This window comes from Camelus dromedarius, chromosome X, assembly GCF_036321535.1.
Source record: "Camelus dromedarius isolate mCamDro1 chromosome X, mCamDro1.pat, whole genome shotgun sequence".
NCBI lineage: Eukaryota > Metazoa > Chordata > Mammalia > Artiodactyla > Camelidae > Camelus > Camelus dromedarius.
This window is the reverse complement of record NC_087472.1, coordinates 725,096-742,862: the sequence shown is the minus strand read 5'-3', so window position 1 is coordinate 742,862 and position 17,767 is coordinate 725,096. Positions and strand designations below refer to the sequence as shown.

At 42.9% G+C, this 17,767-nt stretch overlaps 1 protein-coding gene across 6 annotated transcripts in view; it reads right to left on the bottom strand.

Moving 5' to 3' along the window:
• The window catches only part of GAB3 (GRB2 associated binding protein 3), an 84,403-nt gene extending 83,138 nt beyond the window's left edge, over positions 1-1,265 (bottom strand). For 5 of the 6 annotated variants that reach the window (XR_010379348.1, XR_010379347.1, XR_010379349.1 and 2 more), the window contains exon 1: positions 1,145-1,244. Coding sequence is in view for 1 of the 6 variants with exons in the window: in XM_064482764.1 (XP_064338834.1) it covers positions 1,145-1,216 (72 nt within the window). In the remaining 5 variants the exon portion in view is untranslated. Of the gene's footprint in view, positions 1-1,144 lie in introns of all 6 variants that reach the window. The other variant, XM_064482764.1, reaches the window with a different exon arrangement.
• Between the last annotated feature and the right edge of the window lie 16,502 nt (positions 1,266-17,767).

Below are 17,767 nucleotides of genomic sequence, written 5' to 3'. Positions count from 1 at the left end.
CTAATAAATTTCCCTAAGCCAGTCTGCTCGGGACAAGATACAAAACAACTGGAAAAAAAAAAAAACACAACTGCCATAAACCTCACCTTCTTGGTTTCTAAATGGTCTGCTCAAAAGTGAGCGCCCTCTGACAATATCCAGTGAAGACTGAAAATGTCTCACATTCCAAAGGGCAACAAGGAAACCTACGTGAAGTTGGCTTTGCCAGTATTGCTCTGGGGCAAATCCTCACCTGCCCATGTAGCTCCTGAGGAGCAGGTTTCCTCCTTTTGCCTCCTTTGAGTATCAGTTAGTCCTCAAAGCAGCTGCACTATGAGCGAAGCAGTTGGGTGATTCAGAGGCTGAGAAATATTGGAGCTGGTGTTTCTAGACTTGAGGACTCAAAAAGCATGATGAAGGGGGCACACTGGTCGTGAATCAGAAAAATGTAGGTATGTATAGATCTATGGCATCTAGTGCTAAGTAGAACACTCGTCTAAAAAACTTCCTAAAGATTCCTGAGAGAGTGACACTAGTCTTGTCCCGGGTCAGTGGAGAAAGGGCTCTGAGCAACTGTACTAAGTTTTAAAGCCCATGTCCTGAGGACGTTGATGGAGACAATGACTGTTCGGCGGTCGCTAGTACACTTCAAACGGGAATGACCTGTGTAGGGAGCTGTGCTCCCCCGAGCGCCCCTTGTTGCATCCTAGCCCAAGTCCAGGGGTCCGCCCGGCACTAGAAAAGTCGGGTGTCCGGAGAAAGAAAAAGCTGAGGCGACACCACGAGAAAATGAGGCTCCAGCCCGACAGCCACCCAGAAGAACACTCCTCGAGGTCCGAGGGGAACGCGGAGCCTCTGGCGCGCCCGGCCAGGACAGCCCCGTCCCGCGGTCCCTCTCCCTGTCCCAGGCCGTGTCACCCTTGCAGGCAGTGGGACTCGGGGCCAGTCCCCGCCAGGGACCGGGCGCTCGAATTTCGAGACGCTTCCGCGGCCGCGGCCGCGCCCGCCGCCTGCAGGAGCCCCCGCCTGCCCGCTCCTCTCAGGTCTCGGGCGGTCCGGCCCGACGGGCGACGTCGCTTTCCGTCCGCCGGCCTGGCCCGCCGCCCCGAGCGCGGAGAGAGGGGCCCCGGGCTGCGAGGGCCGGCCGGGCGGTGCCCCTACTCACGTAGCGCTGCAGCTTCCTCTCAGGGGGCGACTTGACCAGCCAGCCCGTGCACACGGCATCGCCCGCGCTCATCGTGGCCGCCGCCGCCGCTTCCTCCAGCTGCTCGGCCGCCCGCGGCGGGAGGAAGTCGGCCGGGGATGCCGGCGGGGCGGGCCCAGCGCCCGCCCGCCCGCCCGCCCAGCGCCGCCCCGTGCGCCCGCTGCGACCCCCCGCCCGGGAGGGGACGGGCGTCACCCCGGCGCGAGGAGAGGCCCGAGGTAAGCCCTGGAGCCGGAGCCGGGCTCCCGCGCGGGGCCCCGGGGGCTGCGGAAGGCGCGGCGCCCCGCCCCTAAGCCGGGGGGCCCGAGCCCGGCGTCCCGGCGCCAGCGCTGCGCGCCACCGTCCCGCGGAGCCCCGACCCAGTCCCGGACCAGCCGAGTGCCCAGGCCCCAGGGTCACGACAGCCGAAAACCAGAGCCCGCACCTGCGATGTGCATACTTAGGGACAAAGAAAAGCCTGACTGCTCTGTGACTTCCCTGTTCCACCGGCTGTTTTGCAAACTAATGGTTCTTTAGTGCCCTTCCCCCAGAGATCCCTGTAGGCAGTGATAAGCTCTGCTGAAAACGGCGAAAAAGTCCCCAGGAACCCGAATCACCCGAATACTCAGGCTTCAAAAGCTGGGTCCAAGAATGACTGCGCACCAACTCTTCTAAGCACACTCCTCCCTTTGTGAACATACGTTGTAACCAGAAAAGCACTGATACCAAAGTTAGGGGCATCGCCCAGAATGCTGACCCATGCGACGTCGGGTGCCTTCTGGCCAGCTCTTGTCCCGTAGGGTTCATTGCTTCTGTTCAAATCAGGCAGGGTTCAATGGCGGGAACAGAATTTGCTCTCATACACACACACACACACACGCACGCGCGCACACACACACACACACGCACGCGCGCGCACACACACACACACACACACACAGCTAGTGCAATTCCCACATCTGTAACTGGTCTTGAGACCATAGCTGGTCTTTACAACTTCCTTCTTCCACTGCCCTCCCTGTCCTTCTTTTGCTTTCCAGCCAGGACCTCAGTAGGTCAGAATTCTTTACCTGATGAGTGACCCATACCTTTATTCCCACTGAGTTTGAATCCTCAGCGGTCCTGCCTGCATGTGGTAGTACCAGGAGGTGCCCCAGACTATCCCTTGGATTCAAGACACAGTCCTTCCCAATCCCACTGTCACCTCATTTCAACCATCCAAGCCTGCTCAGTAGACCTCTGGTTTGCCTGTTGGTCCAGTGACATAAAGACCCCTCCATGGCCAGATAGCAGTCCCAACTTGCAATATGCTGGAACCAGCATTCTGGTCCTGGTTGAAGCATTCCTCCCTTGGGAACCAACAGAGCTCAAGGCTGCGGAGGAAACACCTTGAGAGGAGATTGTCAGGTGTGATAGTGAGAGGACTCATTCCCACTTCCACGCTGGATTCCTAGACCCAGAGGTCCCTGCTGTGGAGAAACAGCACCTTAGAGCCAGCGCCAACTCGAAGCATCTACCCCCTGTAAGATAGCACCGCCCCCTCAGTGTATTTTCACCCAACTAGTGTGGTAACTGAGTTTTCAATAGACTGACCATCCACCATCCCAGCAGGCCGGTACTCCAGGGCCATGCGGCACCCGGTAATATTAGTGCAATCCTTCCGCGAGAGCACATGGCCCAGGTCTTCTGTCTTATAATGATTTCCTCGATCGGAAGCACTGTTATGTGAAATACTGTGGAAGCGAATAAGGGACCGTCAGTCTATGGGTGGGAATGTCGGCAGAAAGATGGATTACAATAGGTACCTATTCAAGCGAGGACAAATTGCCAGATGGATGTGGGCTGATTTCATCAATCTGCCACCAGGTGGCGGGCTAGTCCCTCCTGGGAATGCTACCTTACTAGCGGCTCAGGGTTGGTCTCAATGCTCTCACTGTAGTCCATTCCATCATTATCCCTCTCCTAGATTTTTTCCAGTCGCCTCCTGCAGTTCCCCCTACTTCTGCTTTTTCCAGCTATACTGTCTTCACAACACAGCAGCTGGGAAGAGCCATCAAAATGCTGTGGCCGCAGCAGTGGCTGGGACCACATCAACTGATGATGTCAGTCCCAGGGCACCTCACCGCTCATTGCTGATTCCTTTAACCTTGTTCCCACCTTTGTAAAAAAAAAAATCGCCTTATTATACTCTCATCAGTTCAACCAATTGAGTCTACCCTTTGCTTCCTTCTGAGACCTTGGCCGTATACTTGTGAGGATCTACGTGTGAGTCAAGGGCAAGGGTGGCATGCAGCAGCAGGGGCCGTAGAGATGTGAGTCACCTGCTCGAGCAACTTTAAGGTGACTTCTGGACTTGCTTGAGTCTGGTGTCAAATATTCCACTCCCAGAGCCTGATCAGTTAGCACCCAATTTATCAGGGGCAGGTGAAAGTACATGGCTCCTTGGTGCCACGGGGTCGGGCATTCAGCCTTGCCCACAGCCCAAGAGCAAGCCAGAAGCTGTTAATTGAAAGGCATGATTTGCTTCAGAACTCTAGGAATCCATCTGAAAAAAAATACATGTATATACGTATATGTATAACTGAAGCGCTTTGCTGTACACCTGAAACTAACATTGTAAATCGACTACAATTCAATAAAATATAAAATTTTTTTAAATTTTAAAATAATTTTTAAAAACACTCTAGAAGTCCCTGTAGCCTTGCAGTTGGTCACATGGCCTGTGCCTTGTGCTGGGTCCCACTGGAAACATGTATGTCACAGATTACTTGCTGAATGCCTTGCTTTGGCACAATTCGGTGTAGTACATGTTGCCTACAGAATCGAAGGAGTCCCGGCCGACTGCTGTGACTCTTTCTGAGTGGTAGGGGGTATGAGGTGCAGCAACTTAGTGACTATCCAGCATGGTCCGGACAATTTCAAAACATCATTAAGGGTAGTCTCTTGAGTTTCCATAGGCTTTATCTCCTGCACTCTGGCATACATGTGTCTTAAAAAAATTTTTTTTAATTGAAGTACAGTCAGTTACAATGTGTCAATTTCTGGTATGCAGCATCATGTCCCAGTCATGCATATACATACATATATTCATTTTCATATGCTTTTTCATTAAAGGTTATTATGAGTTATTGAATATAGTTCCCTGTGCTATACAGAAGAAATTTGTTTCTTTATCTATTTTTATATATAGTGGTTAACATTTGCAAATCTCAAACTCCCAAATTTATCCCTTTCCCCCAGTAACCATAAAATTGTTTACTATATAAGTGTCTGAATAGCAAGTGTTTTTTTTTAGCACCTGGCCATGCATCTAACTTATTCTCTGTGAAAAGAGAGAATATTGGAAAAGAAAATGCTTCTCCAATTTCTGGATAAGGGAGAAAACACGAGGAGACAGTGATACATGTGTGTGAAAAGCCAATGATGTAAAATTCACAAACACATAAAAAGAATTATACACCATGACCAAGTTGGGTTTATCCCAGAAATGCAAGGCTCATTCAGGATATGAAAATCATTCAATGATATCCACCGTGTTAACAAGCAAAAGAAGAAAAGTCATATGATTATATCAATTGAGACAGAAGAAACATTTGACAAACCCAATGCCAAGTCATGATAAAAATTCTCATAAAACTTGGAGTAGAGGGGGAATTTCCTCAACTTGTTAAAGAACATCTATGGAAGACATATGACTAACATCACACATACTGGGGAAAAACTGGGCACTTTCCCTTATGACTGGGAACAAGGCAAGGTTACCCACTCTCACTACTCTTATTCAACATAGTACTGAAAGTTCTAGCCAATACAATAAGAAAAGAAAGAAAGAAACAAAGAAAGAAAGAAACAAACAAAAGGCACAGGGATTGGGGAGAAAAGATAAAACTGTCTTGATTTGCAGATGATATACTTGTCTTTGTAGAAAATCCAAAGGAATCTATAGGAAAAACTCCCATAACTAATAAGTGAGTTTTACAAGGCTATAGGATACAAAATCAACACATAAATTTCTTTACACAATTTCAAGGCTTATTATATAGCTACAGTAATCAAGATTGTGTAGTACTGGTAGAGAAATAGACATGTAGATAAGTAGAATGGAACAGACAAACCAGAAATAGACCCACATAAATTTGCCCAACTGGTTCTTGACAAAAGTATAAAAGCAATTCAATCAATCAATCAATCAATCAATAAAAAGCAATTCAATGGAGGAAGCATAGTCTCTTCTAGAAATAGTGCTGGAACAACTGGACATCCATTGGCCAAAAACAAAACAAAACCCTTTAACCAAAACCTCACAACCGCACAACTCATACAAAAATTAACTCAAAGTTGACCATACATGTAACTTGTAGAAGACAACATAGAAGAAAATATTTGAGACCTTGGACCCGATGCTGAGTTCTTAGACATGACACCAAAAGCACAATCCATAAAAGAAAAAAAAAAATCGATAAATTGGACTTCATCAAAAGTAAAACTTTAGGTCTAGAAAATACCATGTTAAAAGTATAAAAAGACAAGCTACAGACTGGGAGAAACTGTTTGCCAACCACATATCTATCAAAGGACTCATATCAGGAATATGTAAAGAACTCTCAAAACTCAATAGTAAAAAACAAAACAAACAAACAAAACTCACTAATAATCCAATTAGAAAATAGATAAAAGATAGGAAGAGATATTTCACTGAAGAGGATGTACAAATGGTAAATAAGCATATGGGAATATGTTCAAAATCACTAGCCACTAGGGCAATGCATGTTACCACTCCAATGAGAGAACACAGCATACCTATCAGAATGGCTAAAATATGCAAAATTGGCAGAATCCCCATGTCAGTTTCCTGAATCATGGAATGAGGCAGTCATGGGGGAAAGACCCAAGTGGAAACACCCGAACTTCACCTTCCTACTATACTATATGTATAAGGCAGAAGAAATATCACATACTTAGGGAAAAATGTCAGGAATTAGCTTCATCATCAGAAACTTTTAAAATGCAGGTTAGTTATACAATGGAGTACTACTGAGTCATAAAAAAGAATAAAATAATGCCATTTGCAGCAACATGGATGGACCTGGAGATTGTCATTCTAAGTGAAGTAAGCCAGAAAGAGAAAGAAAAATACCATATGATATCAATCATATGTGGAATATAAAAAAAAGACAAATGAACTTATTTACAACATAGAAACAGACTCACAGACATAGAGAACAAATATGTGGTTACCAGCGGGGGAAAGGGATGGGAAGGGATAAATTGGGAGCTCGAGATTTGCAGATACTAACTAGTATACATAAAATAAATAAACAAGTTTATACTGCACAGCACAGGGAAATATATTCAATATCTTGTAGTAACCTATAATGAAAAGGAATATGAAAACAAATATATTTATGTTCATGTATGACTGAACTATTGTGCTATACACCAGAAATCGACACATTGATTATACTCTGACAGAAGGAAAAATAGTGGACGGGGCACAGTGGGGATTCTTCTCTCTGCCCCATCATGTCTGCGGCTTCAGCTGAGATGAGGATGGATGGAAGAGATGAGATGGCTGGAGCTATAATCTTCCAGAAGCTTCATCATTTACTTACCTGTTGTCTTGCTAGAAAACCTATTCTGGCTACTTCATGTGAGTGGAATCATAGATCCTCTGTCCCTGTGTGTCTGGCTTGTTTCCTTTTGCATGATGATTTTGAGGTTCATCCAGGTTATAGCAGGTAATGGTGCCCCATTCCTTTTCATGATGAGTAATATTCTGCTCTCTGGATAGGCCACTTCTGTTTATCTACTCATCTGTAGAGGGACAATGGAGTTGTTTCCACCTTTTGGCTATTGTGAATAATGCTGCTGCGAATATACAAGTACAAGCATCTGTTTCAACACCTATTTGCAATTCTTTGGGGCATATACACTTAGGTGTGGAATTGCTGAGTCATATGGCAACTGTATATTTCATCTTTTAAGGAACTGCCAGACGATTTTCCCCAGCAGCCGCACCGCTATGCTTGCTGGTGGAGTGTTGCTGCTCACGCCTAACTTCAAGACTTGGTTGGTCAAACAATCCCCAGTTCGTCATGTGTAGTTCAGGTCACTTGTATCACACATTCACTCAGTTTCAATCAAGGACTAAAAAGCAAGTCAGGGGCTTTTCCTTCCAGCAAATTTGTGTGTGTGTGTGTGTGTGTGTGTGTGTGTGTGTGTGTGTGTGTGTGTGTGTGTGTGTGTGTGTGTGTGTGTGTGTGTGTGTGTGTGTGTGTGTGTGTGTGTGTAGGTCTTATCCCAAATTCCAGAGGCCTCAGCTGTGAATCTGTTATCAAGACTTGGAAAAGCCTCGGTGTAGCAGCTGAATGGGGTGTGCCACCTCTAGAAAGAGGCCCACCAAGCATTGTACTTCTTTCCTAGGGACAGTGGGTTTGAGGTACAGCAACTTGTTTTTCTCTTTGGAGGGGACCATCTCAATATGCCTCAGTCCACTGGTGCCCAGAAACTTCCGGAAGGTCTTGGGCCCCTGAATTCTCAGGGGGCTTATTTCTCACTCCGTGATGAAATATTTGCTGTTTCCTGTGCATCAGGTCGCATCAGCCCGGTGCCATTCAAGTAGTTGAGAAGCATGTCTTGGGGGACAATGAGATGATCAAGTCAGTCCCCTGGGACTTCATTATGATAATGTGCCAGATAATTGAAGGGACAGTGTCTGGGGCTTCCTTTTGACCATTCTTTTTTTAATGGTCCTCAGTCCTTTAATCAGGAAGCCCCTGTGGGAATTTTTCCAGCTGCCATTGTGTTTATTCCAATTAGGCAATCGGGAACTGGAGAAACAGCCATAGGGTGGAGGCGAGTACAGGGAGAGAGATACAGACTAACACTTCATTTCTGACCAGTGGACCACAGTGGCATTCTGTGGTGTCAGGGGAAAGTAGTGTTCCATGGACCTGGCCTCACCTTCACTTGAGGGCTCTGAGTCTGTGAATGGACTGGGTCTGGGAATTAAATGAGGGGCCATGATTTTCCATTGTGGTGATTCAAGGCAGGCTGCCATTCACCAGACCTAGAGTCTTTGTTGTTGGGGTTGTGGACGAAAAACACTGCAAACCGTATCAGTAAACAAAGAGTGCTGAAGCCATCAAGTCATAAGCGGCTGCCGCCACCCCCCCAGTGGAGACAAGCCTGCAGCCAGGCCTCTGCAGCCACTCACCTGCAGCCACTCACAGTGGTGCCCTCTGAGGGGACTCAGAATAAGAAAGGACAGGATACTGGCCCTAGCTAGCTAGGTGCTTGTCAAAGGAAAGAATTCAGTGAGCCCAAATGTTTGCTTCCTCCCATACATAGAAAAGCGCTAAATTCTTTAACTTGAGATGCCTGGTTTTCTTTAGATAACAAGTAATCTTTCATTGTTCCAACTACCTGGTCTTTGTTGTAAAGTTCCTATACATCCTAGCTCCTCCGCTACCCCTTCGGAGCTGTCCCTCAGTGCCATCTGAGGGGCTGTCATCGTCAGAATTGTCCACCGAATAAACCATAACTCTCAACTTTTAGGTTGTGCATTTATTTCAGTTGACAGTTTTGGCAACCACTACAAAGGGACCCAGAGCAGACTCCGCTCCTTCACATGAACTCTCCGAGGATCCAGAGCCTCGGTATGAGCAGAGGCCCTTTGTGCTCACCCGCCTCCTCGGAGAGTCCAGACGAATTTGGGTGAGTCTCTCCTGGTTCTAGGATCTGCCGTTATTGGTCGATGACCCTGAGTTTTATTCGGTGCTGTTACACTACTCTCTGGAGGAGTAGGTTATCCTTGAAGCTTTTAGTTTCAAGAAGAGGTACCTGGGTTATCCTCAGTGAAAGCCACTGGGGAGATTTTTGCTCACTTTAGCCACTGAGTGGTTTTATCCTCAGTTGAAAGACTGGGAAGACTTTGTTCAGTTAAGAGAACACTAAGTAGTGTTGGACTGGGTAATTAAGGAGGACAACTGGCCTGTCATCTTTCCTTGAATTGGCTACCTTAGTAGAGTTTGTCCAGATAAAAGTGAAATCTTGTGAGAGCCATTTGGCTCCAAAGACGGAACCCTCCTGGCTGGCAATGACTTTCTAAGGTGACTGAGAGACTTGCAGGAGCGGTGGAGGCGAAGACCTCATGCTGTGCAGCTGTCCCTGTAGGGAAAGCCCTTAGCGATTTCACTCTGACAAACGGACCTTAAATGGGGAATATAACTTCCGGAACAAAAGAAAAAGGAACACAGATTGCCAGCCTCCAACTAATACCCTAGCCAGGTTTATGTACTTACAACTTAATTAGGAATTAAAGAAAATCTTACCCTGAAAATAATTAAGCCACGGCTCTTTTATTGTGTGCGCAGTTAAATGTAAAAAAAAAAAAAAATGCTGGCCTGATAACAACCTTTTTTTCAGAATTCTGACCTTACAAAAACAAAAGCCCTTTTAGGAGGAACTTGCATTTCTCTTCCTGTGCCCTTGAAATGTAAATGTTTTGTCTTTCTCTGGGCGTTTTATGTGTATGTGTTTATGTGTGCGTTTTAAAAAAAATACTTGGTCTCTGCCATCCAAAAGTACAAGTATGGTGTACACATGGCAGCCAAGCAAATAGACTGGGGTTCTGAGCACTCCTTTGATAGCACCAATTCTCAGGCATTTCACCATCTTAACTTTTGTTGCATCAGCCTGGACCACAAAGGCCTTTACTTTTTGGGGGAGTAAACTTTTGAATTTTATTTTAGGCAGCACCGCCCACTCTCTTGTGGGGAAGTCTCTTTGTCTTATTGGTTTAAAATCATTACTAATATATTTCATTGATGGCCAGATGATGGATCCTTTAAATTGGAGAAACTTCTAATTGGTAAAACTTGAGAGAGCTCTCATTATAAACAGCTGTTTTATTGGTACCTATAAGAACCAATCAAATTTAAAGGTGGAAAAATATATATCTAATGGGTAACCTAAGAACTCCCTTAGTTTAAAACAACAACAACAATAACAACAACAACAACAACAAAAACCGGTCTGGAAGGCTACACTTGTGCTTTCCCTTTCCCCTCAATGGGTTTGAGAGGTGCTAATAAAGACATAAGAATAATTCGTGTTAATTAGGTTGAGTAACTGGAAAAAGGGATGTAGAAAATGTTTAAAACATTTTTTTCTTAACAAGGGAAAAAAGATAAGGGGCTTACCCCAAATGGATAAATATTTTTCAGATGGTTATTTAAAATGGGATAAATAAAATGGACATTTATGGATTAAGATACAAGGTTTTGATACGACACTATGTAAGATTAAAAAGGCCAAAGGGGCCACCTACTGGTCCCCAACATTAACATTCAAACAAGTTCATTCTATTTACCCTAGTTTAAAAAATATATAATTATAGGGCTGGAAAAAATATACACTGAGATACTTGATCAACAATTGGGGCAACAGATTAATTAATCAAATTTAAAGATTGACAAGGGCCTAAGTCCTTTGGCTCAAACTCTTCTGGGGATCCCAGAGACTTTCATATAAAATTAGATAAAATGGACAAGAGATAAAAGAAAAAGGCTTTGAAGATTCCTTCTAAAAATGAGACTTATTGATTAAACTTAATAAAAACTAACATTAAAGGTATGAGTTGATAATATTGAGATAAAAGTTTATAAAAATTGCTATATTTAAGTGGACTTTATGTAAACCTGTTTTGCTTAGTTATCTTGTGGGACAGCTATGTTTCGATGGGGAACGCTTCTCTTGCTTGGTATTATAAGACTGGGCACATAAATGTGCTCCTCAGGAAATATTAAACATGCTAAAGGAAACCAGTAGAGTTACCTGAGCCATACAATGCAAAGTAAAACTAAAAACTAATATTCAGGGGCTAATAAAAATAATGAGATTTCCCTGGGTTTAACTTGGAACTCAAGGAAGAGGGATCTTACTAAATGCCTCATGCAAGCCTTTGAAGACACGGTAAAGTAAACGCTAAAGTTTTAAAACATGGAATTCTTTGTTTGGAGGGGAAATTGCCATTGCCATTGGACCTACGTGACAGACCAGTTCTTTGGGGAACTGGAATTGGAAGCAACTGTCTTTGTCTTGCAGATCAAAAATGTAAATACAGCAAACAATGACCTGAGACTGAGCCTAATTAGCTCAATGAGGTAAAACTTAAGGCCAAGGAAATTTTTGGCATTTTAGAACTCAGAACTCTGATGGGTCCTTCAGACTTTGTCAAGGATAAATACAAATCTTGAAAGTCTTTTCCATAAATAGTAAGCAAACAGTTGGGATCCCAACTGTTATTTACAAGCAGTAAATTTATATTGTAACCCCTAACTCTCAACTAAGTTTTAAAGTGAAGCTATGAGATCTCTAGTTTTGTCTGTTTATAAGTCTGTGTACACATTATAGATGTGAAATGTCTCTACTGCTAAAATATATCAAAATTAAATTTATAAAAGAGCTCTAATTGACTTAAAAGTAAGCGCTTACAAGTTAAATATTTCTAAAATAAAAACTGGCCAAATTGACTTTCAGGTTCACGTGAACTGGAAAATATTCAATATTAAGTTAATACCTGGTATTAAGTTTAGTTTAAGTTTGTTCTAATTAATCTAGACATCTTTAGAGTCATTGATATTAATACCTTTACTATACCTAGGTTTAATGAAAGTCAGATAAGATCTTGTTATATCTGTTGCAGATTTATCAAAAGAAAAATAATAGTAATTTGATGTGATAAAATTCTTATAAGTAAACTAAACACAAATGAGATAAGAGCTTTTGGGTAAATATTTAAAAAATAAGTATATTTTTAGAAATGTATGCTTAAGATAATCTCTGTAAATATTTGGTATCTTAAAATTCTAGAGTTGTGCTAAATTAACTTAAATGATGGGAATTTATTAAGTGGCTATGCCATTTTCAGATAAAATAAGATTGAAACATTAATTACTGAACATTGACTTCCTCTTACAGAGAAACTAAAGGTGTTTAGAAATATTAATAAATGGTTGGTGCCACCCTGAAATATTTTCTACTATTAAGGGAAACATCTCAGTATGCTAGGAAAGTAAGACAAGCGTATAAAAGAAGGCATGAGGAATGGAATTATATTTTGTTAATGGAAAAATAGTGACTTCATCCTGAGTCTGGTTACTTCTGAATTGAAGAGAAAATAAGGGACAAAATAATATGGGTACAGAAAGTGGTGGAAGGTTTGTGAAAGAGGAACCCTGAGGAAAGAGTTTGTATATGGTCAGGGTTGGCTAAGTTTAGAAAAAATTTAGTTGAAGTAAATGAATCTTAGAGGTAAGCTGGTACAAGGCTATATTTGATTTTCTCTCTGTTAAGAGGACAAAGTTTTCTTAAAATGTTAAATCCACCTTTAGTAACAGATTGTAAAGTTTCTTTTACCCCTTAAGTGATCTGTTGTGCATTTATCTTTGAAATATTTTCTTGTTAATGAATGAGTACTGTTCCACAATGATCTATGCTTTTATCTGACCAAGTATTTTGAAAAATTTTTAACAAGCTTCCCGAATATCAAATTTTAATCAGAATTCTTTTGATCTCCAGCTAAATCTGGGATGCTTCAGAGGGCCTGAAACATCCCAAAGAGAGATTTTAAACTAATAAGTTTCATTTGGTACGTTAAATCACTAGGGAAGTATTGCCAAATGAATAATAAATCTTCTTAGGTTATATTGTATGAAAAAATGTCATTAACATAGATATTCTAGAAATTATATAAAGTCCCTAAAAATCTGGTATGTCTGAAACGTTACCAGTCATAATTCTGGTTATTGTAACCAGATTTCTTTATCGATTACAGTGTAACTAACCATGCTTTAAGGCTTTTGTCATTTATAGACAGTTATTGTTTTATTCTGATGCCTTTGCATAATGCATTCTCTTCAAGGAGATTTACTATTTTCTGATAAGTTTCAGATTATAGCGCTGAACTGAACTGGGTAAGAGATTTTAAAAGTCTGATGGAGCCTCTGATTTCATAAAACTTAACAACAACAACAAAAAAGGATTAGTTACATGGGACTGAGTAAATTGATGAATATGGTTATAATTTTTTATTTTGTCTGAAATATTACTGCCTTTTAATCTGTGTGTCCCAGATATAAAGAAACCCTTCTCCTTAAGCTGATTATGACTCACAGAAATTTGATAAATTATACCTATGTAAGCAGACTTGGAACAGTTATCTTTTCTCTCTATCTGATCCCTGCAGAGACTGGAAATTCTTAGGTCCCCAGTGGCTCTATCAGATAAATTAGGAAAATCACCTCCTAACAGGTGTAGGAATCTCAAGGTATTTTGAGGGCCTTAAAGAGAAAATAATTCACCTAAATCGGTAAGGCAAAAATCTATGACAAGCCCTTAATGTGGCTTTCCTGGCCTTAGGAGACCTTGTTAAAATTTCAGCTTGAGACTCCTTATAAAAAGTTCCAGCACAGCCAATTTAAAAGAGCCTCTGTGATCAAATAATCAGACTTGCGGACAAATTAATCTTCATTTGGCTATATTTGATAAAATGAGGGTAACCTTAGAGAGAAAAAGACTAAATTTCAGTGGATATTAAATTCTAGTTCTAAATCTCTCTTTGGGATGTTTCAGGCCCTCTGAGGCATCCCAGATTTAGCTGGAGGTCTGTATTTACTAAGACTCACCAGATCATTCCTTGCTGTTATGTTACATTGCTGCAAAGTTTAACTGAATTATTAACAGGACACTCTAGGTTTGTTTCTGAAGCTCAGTAATCTTTCCTTGGGTGAAGGACCGATGCCCCATCACCTGCAACCAGGGGATTATACATACTGGAACAGGTATGACTAAAAGAATTATCTCCAACCTGAATGGAAGGACCCTTTACCAGGTACTCTTAACTAGACCATACACAGCAAAGCTGAATTAAGCTGACTTTTGGATTAATTTCCAGTCTGAAAGTGCCCCTGCAGTGGACTGGCCTATAGAGGACTGCTCACCTAAAAACAATGCTCAAATGGAGAAGAAGCTACCAGGCCAGGATGAGAGGAAGATGACATCTGAGGTAGACAGCTGACCCGAGACACCGGACCAGGCCTGTATACCAATGACTTTGATAATTGCTCACACCTTTGCTTATGAACTAATCCAATTGTTAGGTTTATGGTAAATTACCCATATCTAGTACTTCTGTGTTATCTTGGTGGGTTTCCCTACTCCAAGGCTCTAACTAGATAGCCCTCAGAAAATTTATTCTAAAAAGAAATTATAGTTCTGTTTAGGCCACTATTGACATTACAAGGTGGGAGACCTCACCTGGCCAATTAATAATACCTGCTCTGAGCCTGACCATGAATATGAATTTTCATATAAGAATCACTTGAGCTCAATCAAGGCAACAAGCAAAATTTCAGCCAAAGGATATAACCTCCCTCAATTATGGAAAGGACTTATATGGTTAACACCAGGGTATGGACATTTACATTTAAAGGCTGTCTTAAGTTGGAAAAAAGTCAAACTATATTAAAGATAACCAATGTAATAACACTAGGAAATTTGGCTGGGAGTCTTATGAACAATGCGTATATAACATCTTCCTTAAAGATAAGGATCAGTACAGAACAGACTGAGTCAGATGACCTGGGGATACACTGAGGGGCACCTAATGAAGTTTTTGGCTTAAATTCTTACTTTTGACCTTACCAATACTGCTAACTATACTATTTATATTTTGCCTGTTTTACAAAATTGTTTCTTGCATTACCAATTGTGTGACTGAGCCTCTGATAAAATAATGACTAGACAACTTGAAACAGTAGGTCAGATATATACTTCTGTGTGAGACCAATAATTCTAATAGTGCAACTCTAGATATGGGAAGAAGCAACAAGAGGGAATATTCTCCTGGATCATGACAGACTAGTAAGACAGGTGGTCCAGAGAATTTTTGAGTATCAACAGGGCTTGATATCTGTTAACACTTTTGAGTGACATGTCGACAGAATCTTCTGCCCGATCTAGGAATGAGCCTTCCTAGTATCGTGGGACAAAATTGGTCATGAAATGTCTCCCAAAATATTGGTCGAATTTAGGACCAAGGGAGAGAGCACTGTGAACGAAAAATACTGCAAACCATATCGGTAAACAGAGTGCTGAAGTCATCAAGTCATCAGTGGCTGCTGCCACCCCCCAGTGGAGACAAGCCTGCAGCCAGGCCTCTGCAGCCACTCACAATGGTGCCCTCTGAGGGGACTCAGAATAAGAAAGGACAGGATACTGGCCCTAGCTAGCTAGGTGCTTGTCAAAGGAATGAATTCAATGAGCCCAAATGTTTGCTTCCTCCCATACATAGAAAAGCGCTAAATTCTTTAACTTGAGATGCCTGGTTTTCTTTAGATAACAAGTAATCTTTCATTGTTCCAACTACCTGGTCTTTGTTGTAAAGTTCCTATGTATCCTGGCTCCTCCCCTACCTCTTCGGAGCAGTCCCTCAGAGCCATCTGAGGGGCTGTCATCCAGGGCTGAGTCCTCATAATTGTCCACTGAATAAAACGTAACTCTTAACTTTAAGGTTGTGCATTTATTTCAGTTGACAGGGTTATACAGAGCATGTCTACTACTGGAATACTATCTATGATCGATTAGCCACCAGCAAAGATCCGTGGGGCGAAAGCATTCTGGTTCCAGCTGCCAGCTGTGATCCGCATCCTGTCTGTATGAGACTTAGTGACACCACTTAGATTCTGCTGCTCTAGGACCTCATGAGAGCGCAAGCCCGTTCCATGGCAACAGCGCCCACCTCCTTTCCCAGAGTAGTTTTCCAGAGCATTCACCCAAGTATGTCTCCACATTTTGGTGAAAGGAATGTCCTTTTAGTCCTCTCAGGACATGTAGTTATGGGGCGAGCCAGTGGGATGCACATGGCAATGCCATTCCAGCATCCACCTCCCCCAGTCCTGGGACTGGAGACAATGCAGGATGGGAGGAGTAGGTCATAAGGAGAATTGGCCTCTCCTTGCTTGGTAACTGACCAGGTGATGTCATTACAAAATCTCCAAGAAAGGCAGAGTCAGCATCAGCAGATGGGGAGGAGGAACTGCTTCTGCTGGTAAAGGAGGGTCTGAGGGGTTTCTGGGTTCAGGAGACACAGATTCATTTAAAAAACTTTACTGGCTTCATAAGGCTAACATTCCTGTGAAGAGACAGACAGTGAACAAGGCACGTTTAAGGCAGAGGGAACAGAAGGTGCAAAAGCCTCAAGAGGAGGGAGTGTGCCTGTGGAGTAGTCTTCAACGGCCATGAGGGCTGAGGCAGGAGAGGGGTGAATGAAAGGAGATTGCACTTTCGTATTTACTCCAAACGGGGTGGCTTTTAACAACAGTTAATTCTCTCACAGTTCTAGAGGCTGAAAGGCTAAAATCAGTCAGATCACTGCCTCTGTCTTTAAGTGGTCTTTTCCTCTTCTTTCTGTGCCCTCTTCCTCCTCTTCTAAGGACACTTATCATTGGATTTGGGGCCCACCTGAGTAATCCAGGATGATCTCGTGTCTAGATTGTTAACTTTATTACATCTACAAAGACCCTTTTAAAAAATACGTGCATATTCATAGGGTCCAGCGGTTATGACATGTATTACGGGGATCACTGTTCGTAATTCCACTACAGGTGGGAAGCCACTAAAAGGCTTTGAGCAGAGGAAGGACATGGCCAGATTTACAGTTTTTGGCTCTTTCCAGCTGCTGTGTTGAGAAGACAGTATAGTTGGAAAAAGCAGAAGTAGGGGGAACTGCAGGAGGTGACTGGAGAAATCTAGGAGAGGGATAATGGTGGAGTGAACTACAGTAAGAGCAGTGAGAGTGGTGAAAAACCATCAGATTCTGGATCTCTTGAGGGTAAAGGTGACAGGCTTTGCTAACAGATCAGATGAGCGTTGGAGAAAGGTAAAGTCCATAAGATAACGATTCATGACAACTGGAATTATCCAAATATGTACCAATTAAGCATTATAAGAGAATGGGGGAAGTAATGAACTACTCATGGATTGGTAGATGCTGAGGACTTTGATTATCTCGCCAGTAGCGAGTCGTGACTGTTGAGCAATTTACATGGAGCCGCGCTGTGGAGTTCAAATCGAGATGTGCTGCAAGTGAAAAACACACCGGAACGACTTGGCACAGAAAAAAAAAAAATCATCTCATTTATAATGATGTGTATTGCTTATATGTTGAAATGATGGCTGGGTTAAAGTTTGGTATTAGAATCAGTTTCACGTTTGTCCAAGTGGCTGCTGGAATTTAAAACGCCACAAGTGGCTCGCACTCTATTCCTATTGGCCAGTGCGGTTCTAGCTGGATGTGAATTTTTAAAAAATAGCAAAGGACTTTCAAGCTCTCTGTGGGTAAAACGTCATTTTTCCAATAGGACTGATCCAACACCAACCTTAAACGGTTGGTGAGCAAAAGTAAGGAGCGCTCAGCGGGCTTACGAGGTACCCACGCCGGGGTTAAACCCAGCGAAGAGACGGGAACTGTTGTCACGCCCACAGGTTACGGGCGGCGGAGGCGGGCTGCGCAGGCGCCCTCAGACCGAGCCAATGAGGGCG